The sequence below is a fragment of the Scomber scombrus genome, chromosome 14 (genome assembly GCF_963691925.1).
Source record: "Scomber scombrus chromosome 14, fScoSco1.1, whole genome shotgun sequence".
NCBI classification, from domain to species: domain Eukaryota; kingdom Metazoa; phylum Chordata; class Actinopteri; order Scombriformes; family Scombridae; genus Scomber; species Scomber scombrus.
The window spans coordinates 142,685-167,087 of record NC_084983.1 but is presented as its reverse complement, the minus strand read 5'-3'; the positions used below and the strand labels follow the sequence as shown (position 1 = coordinate 167,087).

Genomic DNA, 24,403 nt, shown 5'->3' with positions numbered 1-24,403 from the left:
TTGCTGTTGACTCACAAGTTTCTGGACTTTTCTTGTGTCTTATGTGATAATCATCTCCAGCACACAGAGTCCCAAATTTCCTACTTCCTTTTGTTGAAGTGGACTGTATTTCTGCATTTTGACCATGGGATGTCTTCCCTCTTGCCCACATCATCAATAATAGAAAAGCCCAGGAGAATTTCTGCTGAAAAAAGCTGCTGTAGTACAAAATAGCTGAGGGGAAAGTCATATTCTGTTGTTGTTGATGTCACACACACTGAAAGGGGTAGTCTTAGGTATTTATCTCACTGACGGTTGGCAGAGTAAATGCTGGTAAAGCAGTTACTCTAGTGCACAGGTATGAGGGAGTGGCCCAGTGCTATAAGGTTGCCTGATTCACCTGTCTCTATCTCCCAGCCCCACCTGTCAGAGTGAGGGAAGACAAGGAGGAGGGGTGGAAATGGAAAGAGAGGTGTGCCGCCTCAAGAAGCAAGTACATTTCAGTGAAACACAGACATTCAATCACACCAACACGTTGCTTTTAGGAGAATATACAGGGATTTTCTTTGGAAGCCACACAGGTAGGATCTTTTTTTCTTTTAAACTTAGGAGCCAGTTTTCTTTTATGATTCCAAAACAGAAAGTCAAGATGTTGGTGAATGGTGATTCACAGGTAAATGTTGGTGGGGAAATAATGCAGTGAAATAATGAATAATGCAGTGAAATCCTTTTTGATTTTCATGTATTCACTTTATCCCCCCAGGCTATATTTGCTGTCATATTCCTCCTAAAATGATAATCTAAATGGTTTTAAACGGAAACAAAAACCAAACCATAAGCCAATGATTACATGAGTTATCACTACAGAATGTGGCTGTAAAGAGTGAAGAGTGATTGACTATCTACTTTTAACTAAAGATAGTATCTCAAGTGACTTTGGTTTTACATTTTAGATTCGGTTCACGTTTTATGCCAGCTCAATGTTAGAGTTTTTGGGCCCCATCTTGTGCTCAGTGGATAGTGGGCACGATGCATGTGTCTTTGTTAGTTTCAGACCGACACAGTTGTTATTGTCTCGCCCTGCGCTAACGTTATTTAAATAGCAAATGCAATTGCACCAGTCTGTGCGCCCGTGGGCGTGTTGGTCTCAAAATGAGGTGTGGTCTGGTGCATTGGTGGTGCTTTGTTATTTTGAGGCAGAGGAAAGCGATTGCACCACTGATAGGGCTGGATGATTATGGCAAAAATCATAATCACGATTATTTTGATCGATATTGAAATTGCGATTATAAAACACGATTTTTCATAGATTTGTAAACATAAGCATTTATTGAACAACCAGAACTCAACTTGAAATATATTTGAACAGCACAACCAGAAATAACTTAAAATCAAGAGAAAAAAAAGAAAAAGATAAATGGAAATAATAGTCTCACGCATTGACCGTGAGACACTCGCATTTCAAGCAGTTCACACGCTCTCACGCCACACCGTCGTTTCTCACGCTGAGAAGTGATAGATCCCACCGCACAGAAATTCATATATTATATACAGAATGTAATCCAGACATCCCAACTCTCCTGCATATTGATAGCGGCTCCCTAACGCCCGCATATGAGATCCAATCTCCCGAAATCTGGAGCGAACGAGCGCGCGTGTTTGTGTGGCTATCAATGCAGCGTGTGTGAGAGGGCAGCGTCCTTATAGCTCTGTGTTGCTGCTTATTAGACAGCAACCCCACCCCCCACCCCGGGTCAGCACTTTGGAGAGTGTCGCTGCGGACAGTCCTCACAACTGTATGAAGGGTTAACATGATTAAAACAGTTTTTGAACAATATTTAACAAATGTTCTTGAGATGACATAGATCATGTTTCCATACTTTCAGCAATTAAAACCCTGTTACTCAATGACTGAACAAAACGATTGTAGAGAGAACCAAAACTGTAATTTAAAAATAAACAAACAAAAACAAAGCGCCATGATGTCTGTGTGGTGCGCAGCTGCATGCACGGTAAAGTGACGAGAGGAGACGTGAAAAATATGCAGCACAGAGCAGATAGTTGGGGTGTTTGTGGAAAATGGGTCTTAGAACCACATCTGCTTCTGGAGGAGTTCCGCTGCCACTTAGTGATTTTATCAACAAGAAAGGAATCTGTACCTTGACCATTTTTCTGCCGTTGAAATAACAAAAGTGGATTCAGACAAGCCCCAAAGGCACTTGCGCCACGCGCTTCACGCCGTGCAATATAGATCATTCAAATAGGGTCTCCCCACTCTCTCTCTGTCATTCACTCTCACCGGACCAACGCTCTCTCTCTCTCACTTCTATCTCTCGTCTTTTTTAAAGTAAGTCAGGAAGCCAACAGCAAAGCCTACTTCACATTTAACTTTATCAAATGAATATAAATGTCCTCACCTCATCCAAGTCTCTGTCCTCCCTCACATCAGCTGCTTGTATAGAGCTCTGACCAATCACAGCGCACACGTAGCTTAATTGATCAAATAAAATCTCTGGACACACTGATGGGACTTAATTAACAACAGCGCGGCTATTTGTTTGATTTTATCGTTGTAGTCTATGCTCAGTTCAAAAAGTTAGTTTAAAGTTCATTATTTTAATAAATACATTTGTTGAATTAAAGCTAAATCAACTGAGGTCACTGCAGTCATGCAGGTAATCCGTGCGCACTGAGCTTCTTTTTATTTTTAAACCATGTGACCCTAGGGAGCTCTGTACTGTATTTGACATATGTATATGTCCGGTAGTTGTTCTGTATGGCTGGAATTCTGGAATATTACCGGTTAATTGGCCGGCAAAAAAGAAGTCTAGCATAAACTCTGAGTTTTAATATGATACTAATCAATTTTTCTTTTTCTGGCATGGCAACAATACACTGCCTTACATACCATATTTGGATAGAACCAAATAAAACTTATGAGGTTTTTTTTGGGTATCACTTACTATTTCTTTGTAATTGGTTAGCCAAAACACTTAACATACCATAACTCTTAAATGCAAAATGTAATTACAATAAAAAATGTGTGAATCTGGTACATACAGCAAGTGTGTTACATCAATTGCATAACATTTGTTACAATTCTACCCACATGGGGCACTACTGTTATATTATGACATGATATTTCTACAATGCTATTGTCTTTAATAAAATGAAACTTGGTACACAGGTTCTCCACGTGAATGTGCAAGGCAAATTTGAGCATGATACCAGTAGCCCAACTTTCTGGTCATTAATAAAACACCACCATACTACTTAATAACTGCCATATCTTTTAAATATAATATGACATTTTGATTGGTTTTGATGTTGAGATATTAAAGAAAATCATAACTATTAAAATATACTTTTGAAACAGAAACTACTAGTCAAAGGAATTCTACTAATATGTCATGTCTATTCAGAAGTAATTTGCTTGCATAAAAACTGTAGAATTCTATAGAACTAGAAAAATATCTGGCCATCAGAGGAACAACTGAGCAAAACAGACCACAGCTGATTGAACAGACATGGTAGCGTAGATGAAAGCTTGTCAAAATCTTGATATGGAAAGCTGTATATTTTGTTTCAAATATTATCAACATTTGACAATGTTTAAAAGGAAAGGTTCATAATCCTGGGTTGTTTGTTTAGTTTTTCCTTATTCCTTTGTGATATTTTTTTTCTTTGATTTTTGTGTGGAAATGACTTAATATATGCTTTTGCATTTCCACCAACCAGTCCATTATACTTGATAAATGTTTTTTTTCTGTTGGTATGTCTGTCACGTCAGACTATTTGCTTACTACCATTTGTTTACTTCCTGCTAAAGCTAACAATTGTTCAATTGTTCTTTCATTTCATATCATTTGTTTACCTACAGATGTTTCGGAAAAAAGCATCTTCCTCCTTGAGAATGAGAAGAATAACAGAAAGTGCTAGATGTAATTTTTTCCTTCTTACTTCTGTAGAAAAATGTGTAAAGTGGTGTTGTTAGCATTCACTGATGTCAAGAAAACGACACAAATGTAGATGCAGCATTATGTTGTCCTCCAAACAAACAAAAAAACTTGAAAACAACTTGAATGTATTCAAATAAGTAAAATGACTGGTTTCACAAGACTGGAAAAGAGACATACAGTTTTGAGTTTAAAGCTCTTGCTTAGTGAATTACTTGTTTGGTTTTATTCACTTTAGTAGAAGAGAGCTTGACTCATTGATTTTGACCAAATGAATCCTAGGTGGTTTCAACTTTGACATCACTGGATGTTTAACAGAAAACACATCTCCTCTTTGTCTGATTCTATACAAACGTTTCCAATCACCTTTCTTGGGATCAGCTGTGAGAGCATTCCATTCACTGGGTTTTGCTTCCCTGTAAAAATGGTATAAGCCTCTTTTTTGAGATTCTGGGGTTCAAGCCAGGCTGAAAGCAGTGTTTTGTGTTTTTTTCCTGTAAAGATCAGATAAAGGATTGAAAGTTCACAATTATACCCACTCACTAGTTAGTTTTTTGTTTCATGATTTATTTATTTATTTATTTATTTATTCTTTGCCATTATTGCCTTTATTTGAGGGTCAGTGTAGAGAGACTGTGGTGGAATGCGTTTTAACCAGTGGACCACCAAAGTGCCCCTTCTCACCTGTTTGTCAGACTCACTTTTCACAGTAACCATTGTCATGATAGTAGACTTAAATAGAAATTGATCAACAACAATTTTGATAACTATCATTCCATCTATTGAGCAAAATTGCAAATAGCAGTTTAGTAGTGTGTAAGGACATATACAGATTTTGCTGGTGTTATTGTCAAGGCACTGGAGGCTTATGCTCAAAGATTCCCTTTGATCCTGGAATGCTAAATTTTGCTTATTCTATCACATCATATAAACAAAGTTTCTACTTTTGTCCTTCAACAACAAAAAGACAGCTTCTTTGCCTCTTAAGCATTTTATATCAATCCAGTCCACAGGCACTGCAGCCATTGTGTCACCAACAGTCTACAGAGGTTTTAGTGCAAACACTGCAAAACTGCTTTCTGCTGCTTTGAGTTTTTTCTCAGTGTCACAAACAAAGCAATAGTAACATTTAAAATTCAATTCAAGATCCATGTTTAGCCATGTGAATGAATTTGAATCTGAAAGGTTCTGCTGGTGGGGGTTTGGATCCTCAGGTTTTTCAGAAATTGTTCTTCCTCCAGTTTTGCGCTACTGTCCCATCATGCATCAGCGGGTTTCCATGGCTTTGTGTGTGGGGATGTGCATCTATAAACCTAGTGCTTTCTGGTTTTCTTTTCTTCTCTCTGTTTCTCTTGTATTTCATCTATTTTTCTGCCATTTCTTTACATTACTTCACATCCTTCACCCCTTTAAAACTCCAACTTCCATTTCATATTTCTCTTTCTCTTTCTCCACCCTCTCCTCCTCTCAGGGAGTATAGATCGTGGGCGGAGCTTGTCCTTCCATGAGGTGCGTAGTAAGTGTGAGGCAGAAATGAGGGCCACAGCTGAGGAGTCGTCCAACAGCAGCAACAGTGTAGGAGGCAGCACCGTTCTGCAGCGCCTCCTGCAGGAGCAGATGAACCGGAATTATGTGCTGCAACAGCAGCAGCAACAACAAGTAGCAGGAGGTGGTGGAGCAGGAGGGGGGGTTGGAGGAGGTTATCCTGGACAAGGACAAGGAGGCCCCTCTGATGATCACTCCTTGACCCCCCATGTCGCCCGACAGGAGCCTCAGGGACAGGAGCTGCAGACAGACAATGGGCTGGAGAAGCTGGGCGGCACCAGAGTAGGTGGAGGGGGCGGGAGCAGTGGAGGGGGAGGAGGTTTAGGGATTGGAGGAGGAGGCAGCAGTGGAGGTGGTGGAAGCTGTCAAGGGCAGTGCGCGAACCCTGAGGATCTCCCTACGTATGAGGAAGCCAAAGTACAGTCACAGTACTTCCGAGGCCATGGTCCTCCACCTCAGCCTCAGCAGCAGAACAACCAGCCCCAGCAGCCTCCTCTACCCACATCTGTGGGCACTGCCTTCTACGTCACGGGGTTGACCAATGCCAAGGTGCGTACTGAGGGTCGCCCCACAGTGCAGCGTGTTGTAAGTGGCGCAGGCAAGGTACACCAGGATGATGGACTGAAGGATCTGAAGCAAGGTCACGTGCGGTCTCTCAGTGAACGACTCATGCAGCTCTCCCTGGCCACCAGTGGCGTGAAGGCCCATGCTCCTGTCACCAGCACCCCACTATCCCCCCAGTTGCCCCCTCCAGGGCCACCGGGTGAGTACTACAAGTCACATCGTGGCCCACCTCCAGAGTACCCCTTTAAAGGAATGGGCTCACCTACCAAGCAACATGAGCCTGGAGGCCATTTTTACCAGGAGCAGAGAGGGAGGGAGCACTCAAGGGAGGTACCGCACGTCCGATACCAGCCTCCACCTGAATATGGCTCATTCAGGTAAAGAATATGCACTGACACACATACACACAGCCCTTCAGCAGCACAAACACACACACACACACACACACACACACACACACACACACACACGCACACACACACACACTAAAATATAAATACATTATCAATGAAACAAAACAAATGGGTCGCCAGTGACACACACACACACATGGTATGGAGCAACCTTGGCTCATTTAGTGCTAGTTTTTGTTTCCAGTTCAGTTTGCCATTTTTGCTCTTTAGTGTGGTTTACACAAATAAATGCTAATGTTGCCCTGTGTCTACTAGATGTGTAATTAAGGAACTTTGTGCTAAAATGTCACTTATGACGGGCGTGCAGGTGGTCGAGTGGTTAGAGCGCATGCCACATACGCAGCCGACCCCGGTTCGAATCCCAGCAGGAAGTCCTTTGTTGCATGTCACACCCCCCTCTCTCTCCCATGTTTCCTGTCTGTCAACTGCTCAATTGAGGTGTCATGCCAACAAAATCTTTAAAAAATAAAAAAGAGGTGTCAGATATGTAATGACTGACAATACAATTTGACTCAAAAGCAAGACTCAACTCACAGTTCAAAATCCAAGGTTTTAATACACTCAGGTATGGTAAGAAAAAATTGAAAATAATTGATAATGCGTTAGGACTGTGTGTCTGTCAGTTTGTTGTGGAGTCCATCTGCCCCTAAGTGGCCATGAAATCAATAAATGAAGTTTTGAATGTGTATGTCGAAAAGTATGGTCAACCTGCTCACATTTTCTTATTTAGATTCTTCTGCAGTTATAGTGTTCTGAATTTCAAATGTTTGGGTGCAGGAAAAGAAAACTCTCACCACTCTGAGAGCCAGAAGAGAGTTAGAACGGAGAAGAGAATTTCCTGAAAAATCAACCAAAATAACTAAAGATGGCTAAAAATAGAATCTAAAAAGTTGATTTTCTGAGTATACTTACAAGTTTCTACTGGTAAGTGTATTTATGGTAAAAACACAGCTGTGCTTTAAGCAGTATAATGTACTGTATACCGTATTTAATTACACTGTACAGAAACACTTACTTTTCACAGATCTATCTGTAAGGCCTCCTTACTTTTTTTTACTTTTTTTTTTACATTGCATTGCCAATTGAGTCACAAGTTTGTTTTGATGGTTAATGTTCTGAAAAAGGCAAGAATTGTTCTCTAATTTAAGGAGATATTTTATTTTAGTAATGTAAATCTGACATCTATTTTCACAATAACTGCTATAAGAAAATAACTGACCAACAATCTGCTGTAAGGTTTTTAGACCTCAACTGAGTCCTGCACTGGATTGGATTGATTCACCTGTTACACATAAAAAAGTCGTGTAACAGGTAAAAATATAATGATATAACACGGATACAATAATTCATGTTATAATGAGCCATATACATTAATAACTCATATTCACATGTAAAAGATGACGGATAGGGTTCTCCTCATAATAAGAAGATTATTATTTGGAGTGATTACAGTACCTTATTATATTAGCTAAGCTCAACTGTTGCTGATACATTAGTTCTTCTTTTTAAATGACCAGATGTATTTTGGGGCTGAATGTTCACCTTCAGTAATAAGATACTCAATTTAAGATACATGTCTGAGCAACAACATTTAATGCCTGAAATTGAAATCTGATGTTAGTTTTGTCAAATAAAACTTCTGTTGTGTTTAAAACATCCCCAACAACCTATTAACCGGAGTTGTTCTGACTTCAGACTACTATTACGTTTCTCTATGGTCATCACTGATAAATAAGCACTTTTTGAAAGCTGTTTTTGTATTATTAATAATGTTAAAAGCTTCTTTTTAGTGGTATAAATGTTGAGTGTTATAATTCTCTGTCATTGAGTTTGTGTCTTCATCTCTAGTCATATGTAATAAGCAAGTACAGGACCACATAACAATTTTTTCAAATTAAGTGGAAAAATTAGAAAAATGCAGAAGAGAATATTATTCACAAAGACATACATTCATCAGTGTGTTCCCATGATTATCACGCAGTTCTATTTCAACCTCTCCAACTTATGAACTGAAATGATCAATTATCCATCAGTTTAGCCAGTCGTCTGGTGCCAGCAAGCTTACTGACGCCAGCTTGGCTTTTTCCAGCCACAAATTCAGAAACCCACTTTCTGACAGATTGACATGGACACACGCACAGGTTAATGTGGAGTTTCATTGTTCAGTGATGATGTAAGTGCTGCTTCAGGGTTTCTGTCCTCAACAACAAAATTATTTGAATGCTCTTAGTTGTTTTGACAAGGAATTAGGAACTAATAAAACCAAACATTTATAAATAAATGTGGGAACTTTTTCTAGTTTCCTATGTGTGTGAGTGGCCTGTGTCACATAGGTTGTCAAGTTGCCCCTCACCCTTTTTGCTGACTCAGTTTTTGAGATGCCAAGCATAGATCCTGTTGGGCCTGTTTCACACTGATGTGTTTACTTCTGAGTGAACCAGATTCAAACAGCCATGAATACCACAGGATTTTAATCATCAGCACAGGATGAGTCTGGACATGATCTGCTTAGCTTTTGTGACGTTCCTTTGTGGGCTCAAGGCTGGAATGTTTTCTCCTTACAAAGCCAGTTGACAACTGGTTCCCCACCTCAGTAAGCAAGCAAATAGCAGGTGAATCAGTCTGGGCTAAAGGACATATGTTGGACCTCTATGTTATAAAATGTCTGTTACAAAATAAGCCGTAATTAGATTTTTACCTTCACTCTTTTAAACACTCACTGTTGGAAGCGCTCTCCTAAGATAAATCCTTTGGAGCACAGGAAACATGTTAGTTAATTGTTTGGAATTGTACTTTACTGATATTTTAGATGTAATTATTTCAATCTGATAACAATATGTTGGTGGATATTCATTTGTTTACATAAACACACAACATAAGTAAACATTTTTGGTCAATAATATCAGCCATACTGATGTACAGCAAGGGTCGGACTCTAGAACATGGAATAAAACTCTTTAGCATGGGAAGTGATAGTCATTGTGACTGAACTTACAAATAAAACAGTGCCACCTACAGAAACTGACATCTCCTCAACAAAAAGCAGAAACAGTACAACTCATGTAATTTGTACCCAAGACAGAGGCTAACGTTTACATTATGAATATGTTCCGTCTCGTCTTTTTCTGCTTATCCGGGGTCGGGTCGCGGGGGCAGCAGCCTAAGCAGGGAAGCCCAGACTTCCCTTTCCCCAGCCACTTCGTCCAGCTCTTCCCGGGGGATCCCGAGGCGTTCCCAGGCCAGCCGAGATACATAGTCTCTCCAGCGTATCCTGGGTCTCCTACCGGTGGGACATGCCCTGAACACCTCACCAAGGAGGCGTCCGGAAAGCATCCTAACTAGATGCCCGAGCCACCTCATCTGGCTCTTCTCAACGCGGAGGTGCAGCGGGTCTACTCCGAGCTCCTCCCGGATGACTGTGCTTCTCATCCTATCTCTAAGGGAGAGCCCAGCCACCCTACGGAGGAAGCTCATTTCGGCCGCTTGTACCCGCGATCTTGTTCTTTTGGTCACTACCCAAAGCTCATGACCAAAGTGAGGGTAGGAACGAAGATCGACTGGTAAATCGAGAGCTTTGCCTTTCGGCTTAGCTCCCTCTTCACCACGACGGATCTGTGCAGAGTCCGCATTACTGCAGATGCCGCACCGATCCGCCTGTCGATCTCCCGCTCCATCCTTCCCTCACTCGTGAACAAGACCCCGAGGTACTTGAACTCCTCCACTTGGGGCAGGATCTCATCTCATCTCATCCCCGACCCAGAGAGTGCACTCCACCCTTTTCCGGTTAAGGACCATGGACTATTGGAGGTGCTGATTCTCATCCCAGCCGCTTCACAGTTGGAGGTCACGGTCTGATGGAGCCAACAGGACCACATCATCTGCAAAAATCAGCGACCCAATCCTGAGGTCACCCAACCGGACCCCCTCAGTGCCCTGGCTGCGCCTAGAAATCCTGTCCATAAAGATTATGAACAGGATCGGTGACAAAGGGCAGCCATGGCGGAGTCCAACCCTCACTGGAAACAAGTTCCGACTTATTACCGGCAATGCGGGCCAAGCTCTGACACCGGTCGTACAGGGAACGGATGGCCCATATCAGGGTGTCCGATACCCCGTACTCCCGGAGAACACTCCACAGGTCTCCCAGAGGGACACGGTCGAATGCCTTCTCCAAGTCCACAAAACACATGTGGACAGGTTGGGCAAACTCCCATGCACCCTCAAGGATCCAGCCCCAGAGATAGGAGAGCCCACACCTGGGTCCACAGGCCCTGCTTCCTTATCGGAAGGCGTGTCGGTGGGATTGAGGAGGTCTTTGAAGTATTCCTTCCACCGATCCACAACGTCCCTAGTCGAGGTCAGCAGCGCACTGTCCCCACCATACACAGTGTTAACGGTGCACTGCTTCCCCCTCCTGAGACACCAGAAGATGCATTTCCCCTGAAATATAACCAACTATAAAGGAATGATGATTTATTGGTTCAAGTTCAATTAAATTCAAATTCAGTTTTTTTATTATAACATTTTGTCCCATTTTTATATTTTCCATCATGATTTACTGGTGTCATCACTGTTACCCAAGTCTCAGTCCTGATAGCAAAACTATCGTTTTTAAACAAGATAGAACTTTTTTCCACAATTGTAACTAAATGTTTTATTCTTGAAATACATTGCTTGACGAATGCACCGTTACAATAGCAATCCGCCAAAGTGACAGCGCTCCTGGATATTAAAGGGAATGGGAGATGACACTCTTGATTAGTTTACCCCGTGTTATGCCCAAAACACGCCTATGACTAATGAGGGGACCAACCCTTTTGGACCCTTTAGGCGCCTGGTGCATTGACCATTTTTCCCCCGTTAAAATGGCAAAAGTGGATTCGGACTTGCCCCAAAGGCATTTGCGCCACACGATTCACGCCGTGCACTATAGATCGTTAAAATGGGGCCCTGAGACTGAACTGCTCTGACATTCATCATCCTAAAGACCACATTTAATCTTTAAATGTTCACAAAACTTTAAATCTTCAAAGTTATCAGATTGTGTTGGGATATTTTTTCACTTTTGAGGGCTTTTTCCTTTGTTTTCAGGTCTCACTAGTGTGTCGTGATCAGGCAGAGGGATGAGCAGAGATAGTAGACCAAAAAATTCTACACAATTGTCACTCCCACAGTTTTAACTCTTCAAGCACATATTATACCTTAAAATGTTTCCACAAGTGTCCTTGTGGAAACATTTTATATATATAATGGTCAATCACGCTGCTCCTCGTGATTGACTGCTCATCTGCCATGCCCCCCCCTCCTGGAGCCTTCTTCTTCTCTGCCTACTCAGGCAGCATACAGTACCATCTCTCTCACAAGCTCCCCCTGGCGACCAACTCAGGTACTGACACTTTCCTCAGTTCATCGCCCTTGCCATGCTCCCTCTGGTCCACTGTCACCTACTGGCTGTTATAAACCTACCTCCACTGTTGTGATTAACTGGTTTCCAATTTCTGTTGTTATTTCCCATCGCAAATCAATGCGCAGGCACAGGTGTGGATGAACTGTTCATCACAGTGTGCTAGTTAATCCAACCAGGTCAGCTAAACACCAAACCTGACATCAGCAATCTAACCTTTGGGTTATTTAACATCCGCTCGCTGACCAACAAGGGACCTCTGCTCTATGATGTACTGAATGACCGTAAGTTTGATTTCTTGTGTGTTTGACTGAGACGTGGTAGCAGCCTAATGACTTTTCACACCTTAAGCAAACTATGCCTCCTGGGTTTGTCTACACATCACAACCCCGTGCCTCTGTCAGAGGGGGTGGCCTGGCAATACTACACAGTGAAAAGTGGAACGTGTCCTCCATTACGGTCCCTGTGTACCCTTCATTTGAGTCCATTGCTCTGCAAATCAAGGGCCCAACTCCTACTATACTTGCTACTATTTATTGACCACCCAAGCCGAATAATGCCTTCCTACAGGAATTCTCTGCCTTCTTAACAACCTTATGTTCTGTGTCCCCAAATCTACTATTGCTGGGTGATGTTAATATCCACTTTGATGGCATCAACAATACTTTTACAAGGGACTTCGCTCCAAAGGACACATTCTTGACGTAATCTGCTGTTCTGGTATAATCCCTCATAATTTGTGCCTCTGATCTACCTATCTCAGACCACAAGTTAATATCCTTCAATGTCAATCTAATATTATCCTAGAATAATACGCCTTGTTCTATCACATTCTGAAACATCAAGAATATTGACTTGTTGGCACAATTTATTCACCACAGATGAATTGGTATCTCACCACAATGATGGACTTCATGGACTGCTAAAAACTCTTGCACCTCTGGAAACCAGGTCTGTTTCTTTCACCCACTGTGCTCCTTGGTTTACACCAGCACTACGCCAGCTCAAAACTAAAGGCTGTCGTTTGGAGCACCTTTATGTAAAAACTGGCCTAGCCGTTCACAAAAAAATGTATCATAATCACATACTGTACTTCAATACAAGGATGCTCGTTCTTCAGCCAAGACCACTTACTACTTAATCAGGACGGTTGATAGGAACTCCAGAGCCCTATTCTCAACTATCAACAATATTCTGAAACCACCTGATGCTCTACCACCTCACTTACTCACAAGTTGACAGTGTTGATACCTTCTTGACCTTCTTCAATACCAAAAAAATATCCATCAGACACTGACTGCTTCAAATAACTCTGCACCTCTCTGCACTCTTTCCCTACATTTTCCTTCAGCTCTCTGCTCGCCAGCTTCAAACTGTTTTCGAAATAACTGATCTCATCCATGAATCCAAATCATCTACCTGCCAGACCCCCTACCTACCCACCTGGTAAAAGTCTGCCTACCTGCCTTATCCTCCTTAATAACTGACATCATTCACTCCTCACTGACTTCTGAAGTTGTTCCATCATCACTCAAAACTGCTGCAATAACTCCAACACTCAAGAAACCTGGTGCAGATCCGAATGACTTGAACAACTTCCGTCCTATCTCAAACCTGCCATTTCTCTTTAAAATACTTGAAAGAACTGTTGCAGCTCAGGTCCACACCCATCTGTCTGACAACAATCTCTATGAAAAATTTCAGTCTGGTTTCTGTCCCCTCCACAGAACTGAGACAGCCCTAGTGAAAATCACCAATGACCTCCTGATGGCATCTGACTCTGGACTACTCTCCATACCTATTCTCCTCGACCTGAGCGCAGCCTTTGACACAGTCTATCATGACATACTCCTGGAGAGGCTAGCCTCCATTGGAATCACTGACATCCCTCTGGCTTAGTTCAGATCATATCTCTCTGGTTGCACACAGTTTTTTGAACTCAAGAACCTGAGATCCGTCTCCTCTCCAGTCTCCAGTGGTGTTCCCCAGGGCTCTGTCCTTGGGCCCTCCTGTTCATTATTTATCTTCTGCCTCTGTTACATGCTCAGGAAATTTCATATTCAATTCCACTGTTATGCAGACGATACCCAGCTCTATCTTTCCACAAAGCCCACTTCCACTCTGTCGCCCACAGCTCTATCCGACTGCTTACTGGAAATTAAATCATGGCTCTCACTCAACTTTCTCAAACTCAACAGCAACAAAATGAGGGCCTCCTAATCTGGACAAGATCCACCCTAGCAACACCTAACACTTTCTCCATCACTATCAACAATTCCACTGTTCCTCGATCCCCTCAGGTAAAGAGCCTGGGTGTCCTCCTGGACAGCACATTATCCTTCTAATCATACATCAATAATGTTACTCGGTCTACATACTTCCATCGACGAAACATCAATTTTTTCCGTCCCTCACTTACACCAACCTGCACCGCTATCCTTGTAAACACCCTGATTACACCCTGTCTGGACTATTGTAACTCTCTCCTCTTTGGTCTTCCTCGGAAATCTCTTCATAAACTCCAACTGGCCAACTGATTCAGCTGCTCGTATGAACACCAGAACTCCCTCTATTGAACACATCACTCCTGCCCTGCAGTAACTTCATTGGCTCCCTATCAAATCCCGCATTGAAAAATAAGATTCTGCTCATCACTTTCAAGATCCTTCACAACCTGGTACCATCATATCTCTCTGAACTTATTCACATCTACAAACCGTCCCGCACTCTCCGATCCTCTTCTGCCATCCAGCTCTTTGCCCCATCTGCCAACCTAACTACCACTGGGTCAAAGGCTTTCAGCTGATCTGCCCCCCGCCTTTGGAACTCTCTCCCACCAGACATTTGCACTTCTGACTCTGTCTCCCCCTTTAAATCCTGCCTAAAAACGCACTTATTCCGAGTGGCATACTCTGTCTCACATTAACTATGTAATCACATTCTTGTTTATCCATTGTACTATTGTTTTATGTGTGTCTTGTAAGGTGTCCTTGAGTGCTTTGAAAGGTGCCTTTAAATAAAATGAATTATTATTATTATTATTATTATTATATGACTTATAGTTTTTTGAGATTTAAACCTTAATTGTTTGGGAGAGTGCTGTCATGTCGCACACATTAAATAAAAAACTAACAGGTGCTAGATCAAAAATCACACTAAAGGCAAGATTTGTGGTAAATTGAAACATTGCTCAATTAAAATTGCTTTGAGCTACTACAGTGTGTAGATCTATTGTCTGATTCATGCTTTTACAGACAGCAATACAGTCTGCTGGATCTTCTCACTGCTGTTTCTTAGAGATTGTCTCTTCTTTCAAACACTTTGTACACAATTCATTCATTCTCATGGTAAACTAATCCTGCTGCCGCTAATGATGTACAAAACCTTTCAGTTTTAGGCAAATCAATTTCACCTCAACAAATGGAAAGTTTTTTTCCCAAATAGTTTACAAACTTATAAAATTGATACCCACTAATTCCATTGTTCCTCATAACATTATATAACGCAACATTATCAACAAAGTTGCATTAGGTCTCTTCTCTAAAAGTGGTGACTTCAACCCCATCTAATGGCCACACTCAGTTGTTTTAAAGATGAAAAAATGGAGCCTCACACAGATGCTGCAAATGCTGCTGATTGAGACTGGCAGCAGCTAACAGCTTCTAGCTTTCACACGCATTCTCCCAATCTGCTCATTGATACTACAAAACACAGTACACAGGGGCACAGTAGATCGGCGGTTCGATTCCCGGCTCCTCCAGTCCTCCAGTTGATGTGTTCATGTAACCCTGAAAGGCTCCTAATGGCTGAACCAACCCTTTGTGAATGTTTGCTCCATCTGATGAGCAGGTTGGCACCCTGTGTGGTAGCTCCTGTCATCAGTGTGTTAATGGGTGAATGTGTGACATGTAGTGTAAAAGCACATTGAGTGACCAAAATGGCTAGAAAAGAGCTATATAAGTAAAGTCCGTTTACAGCATACTTCTGATAAAAAGTAAATAAAAAATGCACATGAGGCCACCACAAGCTGCTGCTCCAGCAGCAGCAATTTTTAAAACATATTGCAGTGCCACCTACAGGTAAAATTGTATTAAAAGCTACAGACGTGTTTTACACACTTTTGCTGAATTTGGTTGTCATGGAATGTAACATTTAAGAGCTATAGCAGTATCACATTTTACACACCTATGCAGTGTGGCTGTATGTGAAACAAAAACTCATACATTTTGTTAGGGATCATCTACATATTAGATATACCAAGTTTGGGGAAGATTTCTTGAAGAAATTTGACGCTTTTCTAGTCGTTTTTACCACTCAAAGCACTTTTACACTACATGTCACATTCACCTATTCATACACTGATGACAGGGGCTACCATGCAGGGTGCCAATCTGCTCATCAGATGGAAGCTAATCATTCACACACATTCATACACCGTTGGCACAGCAACGCGAGTAATCTGGGGTTAAGTATCCTGCCCAAGGACTGCCCAAGGACTGGAAGAGCCGGGAATCGAAACACCAATCTTCCGATCGGTCGACAACCACTCTACCTCCTGAGCCACAGTCGAGCCGCCCCATATTAGTGTACACCGTGTAAATTGTAAATTGGATGATGTTTGTCACATAAGGCTCAATTCCTGTTGTCAGTAGGTGGTGGTATGACTATGACTCTATATTGACATGTAGAAACCCCTTCAGGGTTCAAACCCTAATAATAAACCAGCACAAACTCAGAAGGATTCTATCCCTTTGGGGTTAAAACCACAATAAACCAGGACAAACACAAAAGAGTTTGAACCCCAATTTAAGTTTTTATTTTTGTCTGTATATTTTGCATATTCATAAGACTATGATAAGTCTGTGTCCCACTCTGTCCTCCAAACTGTCACACAGCTGGTTCAGACTTATATTCAGACACATATTTATGGTCTCCAAAACCCTGATGCTATATTTTTAGGTTTTTGTTTGTATAATGGCTATGCTTTTAATCCCTTCTCGCAACCCCCTCCACCAACAAACCATGAAACAGTGTAATTGGAGCATTGATTATACATGCTATAAATGTAAATGATGGCAAAAATGCACATAAAACAGTTGCCGCAAATTGTTTTATTAGCAAACAAAAAAGAGGCATCCACAGTCAACCTCAGCCAGCTGTTTTCTCTTTGGGTAAAATTTGAATCAGATGAATTTCAGATACTGGTACTTTTCTCTACATTAACACACAACACCAGCAGAGATTCTGAAATCAGACAGTTAAACTAACCTGGGAGTTCATCTTTCCTCAGGTCCAGTAAGGAGGGCTCAGTCCATTCCCAGCGGCCCCTTCACCAGCATAGTCCCACCTCCTCTGTCACCTCTGTAGGCTCCTTGTCCCGTGCTCAGTCCTCCACCCTCAGCAGCATACTCAGCGCATCCCACTCCTCCCATCCCTCCTTTCCTCACCAGCATCCCCACAGCCAGGGAGATTCCTTCCCCAGTATGGGGCCCCGCAGTCTACAGGGCCCTGGCTCCCACCATCTAGGGGAGCCTTTCACCACAGAGACCATTCACCAGACACCTCAGAGGGGTCATGGTTTCTCTCATGATCCTTACGGCTCAACCCCAAGGATGCACCATCAGCAGCAGCACCACCATCAGTATCAGTATCAGCAGCAGCAGCAGTTCCAAGGACCTGCACCTCCCCAATCCCAGCCAACCATCCTGGCAGGACATTTCCCCCACCCGCATTCCTTCTCCCACCTGCAGGGGGAGCCGTTCGCTATGATGGCACGCACCCACCAGATGGTTGAGGTGTTGACAGAGGAGAACAGAATGCTTAGGCAGGAGATGGAGATCTGTCGCGAGAAAGTCACCAAGTTGCACAAGGTAACAACTTCTGCAGAAGAGCTTTAAGATAGTATTTTACAATAACCAAGGTTATACTGCTGTAATTAAAATGCCTATCACATTTATAGATCTTATAACCTGGTCCGGAGGAATGGAAATATCAAATTAGAAATGGGCTAAGAAAAGCTATAGAAAACATCTGGTGTTTAAAATTAAACACCTGGTTGTTTTTGATTCAGTATAAAAAGGCTTCTCTTTCATTTAAGTTTAAAGATTTTTGTGTTTGAATTTCTGTATGCCTTACTGAGCTGGATGAAACACAGATCAGACTATTTGAAGATATATAAGGTATGGTATTTTCAAGATGTAATCTACGTGACTTATGGACAGGGGCCACAGAATCAGTATGAGTAGAGGTGAAACAAATATTTTATTGCATGATAGCTTTCTCTTGAAACAATCAACATTTGAAGGGTTTTGTAAGGTGAAACCATTTGAACTGAAATGTAAATAATATACACTAATAACTTGTCATTTTTATTGTATGTGATTCAAATTTGATCAAAAGTGACTGCTAAATGAATATAATGTTAAACTATGGCATGTCGGATACCTCAAGTTCAAATCTGTGTCATGCAAAGATCAGAGATCTGGCATATTGCTGTGTTATTCGGGAAGATGGTGAGGAGGTACTTTGCAGTGCACAGCAGTGTGCAAGAGAGAGCTGGGATGACATTTTTTGTCAGTTGACTTGAGTTCAAGGACAGGTTCACAATTTTCAAGTCTTTCTTAAAACAGTCAGGTGCCCAAATTAACATTGATGAAGTTATTTGTGTGGATTTTGGCCCTCATCACCTCCATCGAGAGGGTATTTAAAGGGGATCTTTTCATAGTCAGTGTAAACAGGAGGAATGATGACAGCAAGGAAAACGTCTTTCAGTATTAATTTGCACATCTGACTTTTGTTTTAAGACACATTAGTGAACCTGTCCTTTAAAATGGTTAAAATAACATAGCCATTCATTGTTTCTCTCTGTCTGAATTAGTTTCTAAATGTGTTAGCAGTTAAAATGCAGTGTTGCTTTCTCTGTGATGACAGTTTTAACACGTATACTTGAAATGGATATGAATATTGATATGCAGCAGAGAAACAAATTTAATATTAAATACTATACAAGTATTATAACATTAATATAGTTATAATTGAACATTTCAGTGAATGTTAAATGCATCTCCCTAACTCTCTTCATCTTTAGTCTGTTTCCCTTAATTTCTGCTGTGTCTGTGTGCAGTTGGAAACAGAGATCCAGCTTGTGTCAGAAGCCTATGAAAACCTTGCCAAGTCCTCCTCCAAGAGGGAGGCCCTGGAGAAAACCATGAGGAACAAGCTGGAGCTGGAGGTGCGCCGGCTGCATGACTTCAATAGGGACCTCCGAGGTTAGAGAGCAGTGAGCATTACTGCAAAGTCATGCTCGTAATGCAACTGACTTGGGGGGGGGGGCAGAAGTGAAACATTATTTTTAAGTTGAAAACACCTTGATACCTGTGTCATGTAATCAATGTGTACAGAACAATGCAATTTTGAACCTCCAGTTTCACTTTCTTGCACTTTTCGTCCTTTAATGTCAGTATACCACAGTTTCTTAGACTTCATATTAATCCATGTATTTGTAAGATCTGGATTCGCCCATTCGTGTATATACTACATTTTTGCTGCCCAAAAGTATAGCTGCATATTTGGGACTCCCAGTCCCCTTTGACTTTTGCATCGCTGTAATTTAACTATTTTTATTCTGACTATTTCTATTCTTTTTACCCTGCCAAATGAATTGTTTAAACCTTTTATCTAGATTTTTTTATTCCAAAAACTGTTAAGGGTACAACAACCTAGGTAGTATATTCATCTTGAGCACACTTATCCTGCCCAACCAGGAAACAGGTAGGGTTCCCCACCTATATGATTGGTTAAAGGTGTGAGTCGCTACACGATGTGAGTCGCACATGTGCAGTCGGGTCCACCATCTTGGACAGTTACGTACGACAACTCCACTTGGACAAACTACTGTTACTATAGGTTGGATATATGTATTTCATTCCTATTTCAGCTGTTGGATGTGAGTCAGCACAAAGTATAGAAACAATATAAGTTCAGCAAAAGTTTTTTTTCATCCATATACGACTAGAGAATTACTAATGCATGATCTGAGAGCCGTTTTTCACACATGCACAATGTCGCTACCCGAACTGAGTCAGACAAGTGGCCAATGTGAGTCGTGCATTGTTTTTTAGTTTTGTTTTTTATAAACTTTATTTAGATTGCATGTTCTGAGTCAACGGCTGATGTAATTGGGACTTTTTTCTTTTTCTCAGACCCTACAGATGTTTTTTGTAAAAGCCCTTAAAGGGAGTGTTTATGAGTAATTATGAGTATTTCTGTGAAACATGCACAGGCACAAACTTTCCTCTGGTCACATTTGTAATGACTGGAGTTCAACAGCTCTACACTCCCTCTGCTGGAGCCCTGCACTAACTACAGCAACACTTACCCCTGCTGGAGAACTGCACTTACCACTGCTTAGATAAACATTATAAACATAAAACATGAGGAAACAGAAATAACTGTTGTCACAATACTGAAGCTGACAAAAAAACATTTAAAACACAAGATAAACTATAACCTTAGAATGCTAACAATGTACATTATTCAATCTGTCACATTTTCATATTGTTTATTTAGGTACAATTATTGGTTCTTGATTGTATTTGTTCAAGATTTATATTCTATTTTTTTGGCAGTGTTTCCTTAAGCATTATTTCTGAATAAAAAACTATGGCCTAAATTACCACAAATATACAGAATATACAAACTCTCAAAATGCAGGGTTAAATAAAACCTAATCTCTGTCCCTACTGGATTTATTTCAAATACATTGCTTGATCAATGGCAAAACAGGCAGATCAACAAGCCCCTGGCTAGATTCACCATGGGGAAAAAACAGGTAAAGCAAAGGGAGAACATATAGGGAAGGGAGAGGAAGAGTTGTGACAAAAATAGATGATTTGGCTATGATATTTATGTTTGGTTTTAATAATAATAATAATAATAATAAGAAAAGATTATGTTACTTATATTTTTAAAATTATAGTATGTTAGGATATGCAAGTTTTTATATATTACGCTGTTAATTGTTGGATTTACTTTTTTTAACTTCAGTCTTCCTCTTCACATGTAAAAAGCACTCAAAAGTTGCATTTTTACGCAAATCGAGTCGGGTGAGTAATGGGTTTTTTCCAAATGGTGTTGCCATACTTAGCTGTCCAAGACGGTGGACCCGACTGCCATGTGCGACTCAAATTGGGTAATGACAGGGACCAATTCTTATTCCAAGGTATGTCATTTGCTTAGTTGACCAATGAAAAGGAATGGATCAGAGCCTGCCATAGCATCAATGAACATGGCTTCCATTTTTAATAAGTTCACCTTGATCAAGATATGTCCTTCACCTCCCTCATAAAACACGTTTCAAGAACTGCCTTTTTTCACCTGCCTGTGTGGATGATGTAAAAATCAGGCACATCTTTTCTTAAAATTACTTCATTACTTCTAGGCTGGATTATTATAATTCATTATTATCAGTCTGCCCTTACAAGTCGTTAAAGACTCTCCAGCTGGTCCAAAATGCAACATAACATATCACAAATCTAAATTGCTAACCTTAATGTTTCATATCACTTTACACTGCAGCCTATAATATTGATGTACAATTAACGTTCTCCTGGTCCTCTAACCTGTTGATAGCCTCACTCAGCCTTGCTTTGGTGTGTTCAAGTTTAGCTAGCAGCTAAGACACAGTGTCTTCTGTGTGCAGAAGTTCTATGTCCAAGCTGGAACTGAGTTTTACAAAAACGCCTTCATTTATCTTAGCCACCAACAATTTTCTCGGCTTTCGCCATTTTGTCAGTGTCTGGCTCCAACTGAGTTCTTCGAGATTTGCATCGCAAACCCTGTTTGTTTTCAGGTGTTGTTGCCCATAGTTCATGCAATGATATTCTTACTTTGACTGTAGTATTTCAACCATTTCTGGAAGGTTTGAAGATGTATTTGATCCGAGAGCTCAACTGTAGTGCTCCTACTCTCTCTGCATCACGTGGCACCCCCCTCAAATATTATTTTTTATTATTGTTCAATCAGTTAATAGTGAATAAAAATATAGCTGGGGATTTTCTATATTTTTCTTATTGCCAAGAAATCTAGACAGAGCAAAGCCAAACCAATCAATTTGCCCTACTAACAAGTATTGTCAGTGTATCCAAAGTGTAACACTTTATCATCTGTGCTGTAGATCTCCATTGTTGTCCAATAAGTATTAAAAACATGCACTGAGTGACTTCAGACACCATTACAATATTTGTTAGTAGATCAGTTAATTGTTTTCATGGCTCCAAATATGGCACTAATGTGTGTTACTCTGATAAACTTAAAACAAGTTCTCTTGCTCATAGTTGACAGAAACAAGTTTAAGAAGGAATATTTCCCTTTATCCTCCTCTAGTACGCTTGTCAATCACCGAACTTGCAGACTTGCAGAATTTATGCACGTGTTCCCAGGAAGTCTGCAAGTGCTGAGGTCTGTCAAACCCACAGTTCATCACATCCACAAAGGGCCTCAAGCTGACTTATTGCAGACTTCCAGAGAGTCCGCTTGGGCTGCACGCTTTCTACAGATGTCACTCGGGGAAATTACCCATAATCTTGCAGCAATTGGCCATAAAGAGACGGTGTAAGGAATACTAAGTATCAATTCATAGTTTAGATGCACTTCTAATTTTTATGTATGTAATTATTGTATACATGCTTTTCCAGTATTCACTGAATGTTTAGTCTGAGGCATAGTCATCACCTGATGTAGCTTGTCAAAGGTCACAGTGAAGTGATAGCCAACAGCAACTGAGTTTGCAACAGCAAGTTCTTAACTGTTAAAAACTGGATTTTTTATTTTTTTTATTTATCCTTTATTTAACCAGGCAACGTCCCATTGAGATATTAAAATCTCTTTTACAAAGGAGCCCCTTTGATGAAATGCTGTAGAGCTTACTTCCCCTTTAATGTCTGAATCTAAGCAAAATAAACACAAACATGCATGTGTTTGCCCCAATCTGAGCATCCAATTGTGTACTGTTGTTTCATAGAGCGCATGGAGTCAGCCAATAAGCAACTTGCTGCTAAAGACTGTGACGGCTCAGAGGACAATCGCAAGACCATCTCCCAGCTGCTCGCACAGAGTGAGTATTACACACACACACACACTCACACACAGCCTATTAAATCTATCTCTTGGGGAGGAGGAGAAAAGCGAATGTGTTTGTACTTGTGTGTGTGTTCAGACAAAGAGACACTGCGTGAGAAGGAGAAGCTGGACATGGAGCTGAATGCACTGCGCTCAACCACAGAAGACCAGAGGAGACACATTGAGATCAGAGACCAAGCACTCAACAACGCCCAAGCCAAAGTGGTAAAGCTGGAGGAGGAGGTAAGAGTTTAATTCTGGATGTAATCCTGCTTTTTGGATTTTGGCTTTTGGACCAAAATGTCATCTTTATCAAAAACTAATGTCAGAAAAATTGCATGGATACAGAATGTTTTCACAGCCATCTGCTCAAAGGGAAAAGTTTCTCTGTGCTAAATTTGAGTTGAAGGCATGAATGATTTGTGACATCACTACTCATTTGGAGCCAATCATGATGAGTGTGCAATTTGCATGTGTGATGTGGATACTTGAAGCCTCCAGTGCACATAATGCAATGTTTTAAAACATATCTGGAACTTAAAAAAATTAAGATGACAGATTGCTGTAATTAGACCACAACTTTTATAAGTTACATATTATGGATGGTAGAAAGAGACAAAACAGTGATGCACTGTAGTATGCAAGCTAGCTTTGTGCTTATGGGGCTGTGTTTTTATATCTGTTTTATCTCCATTGTTGGATATCTCTTGGGGCGTCGTGGGCAGTTTATGTTCATGTTTGGATGACGTTGATGTATTAATCTGTGAGATGATGATGGGTTTAGATAGGGGAATTATTGGTTTGTTGTTAATTAATGCATCTGAATAAATTCACAAGGGAGGGTCATGTATATGGATGGACACGAAAATAAAATTATTTATTCATTCATTCATTGTAGCTGCCATAGTTACACTGTAATCTGTTCACAGTGAGTCTTAACTACTGTAATAATAGTGATAATTTTATGGAGACAGTATTTTCATAAAACGAAATAGAAATTGACATTTTAAACAAATGCAACAAAAGCACAAAGAGACACAAAATAAAACACAATTAAAGCTGCAAGCAGAGATGAACGGGCCCTCGCACCCACACCCTGCCAGCAACGTTTATTGAACATTTGGTGATGGGGTTAACCAAGACTTCCTGTATCCACTATGTGGCGCTAGAGAACACCCACCAATTATATGTCATGTTATAGTGTATGATGTGGAGAACACACCATGTAAATTTCATGTAAACCGGATGATGTTTGTCATATTAGGTTGACTTCCTGTGTCCAGTAGGTGGCGCTATGGATATGAGTCAGTATTGACACATAGAAGTGTTCAGGCCGGAACAAAGAATTTGATAACTTTTCATCTTCCAGTTCTTAGGCAATCTGTAGCAAGAGGAAATGGGGAAAAATGTCGTAAAAATCTCAG

General features: G+C 40.9%; 1 protein-coding gene across 1 annotated transcript in view; it reads left to right on the top strand.

The window, feature by feature from the left end:
- Positions 1-3,859: 3,859 nt before the first annotated feature.
- Positions 3,860-24,403, top strand: part of amot (angiomotin) — a 53,599-nt gene continuing 33,055 nt past the window's right edge. Inside the window, exons 1-7 of the mRNA XM_062433247.1 lie at positions 3,860-3,920; positions 5,407-5,751; positions 5,806-6,421; positions 17,152-17,731; positions 18,985-19,129; positions 22,882-22,974; positions 23,077-23,222. Of these exons, the coding sequence (XP_062289231.1) occupies positions 3,860-3,920; positions 5,407-5,751; positions 5,806-6,421; positions 17,152-17,731; positions 18,985-19,129; positions 22,882-22,974; positions 23,077-23,222 (1,986 nt within the window). The remainder of the gene's footprint in view (positions 3,921-5,406; positions 5,752-5,805; positions 6,422-17,151; positions 17,732-18,984; positions 19,130-22,881; positions 22,975-23,076; positions 23,223-24,403) is intronic.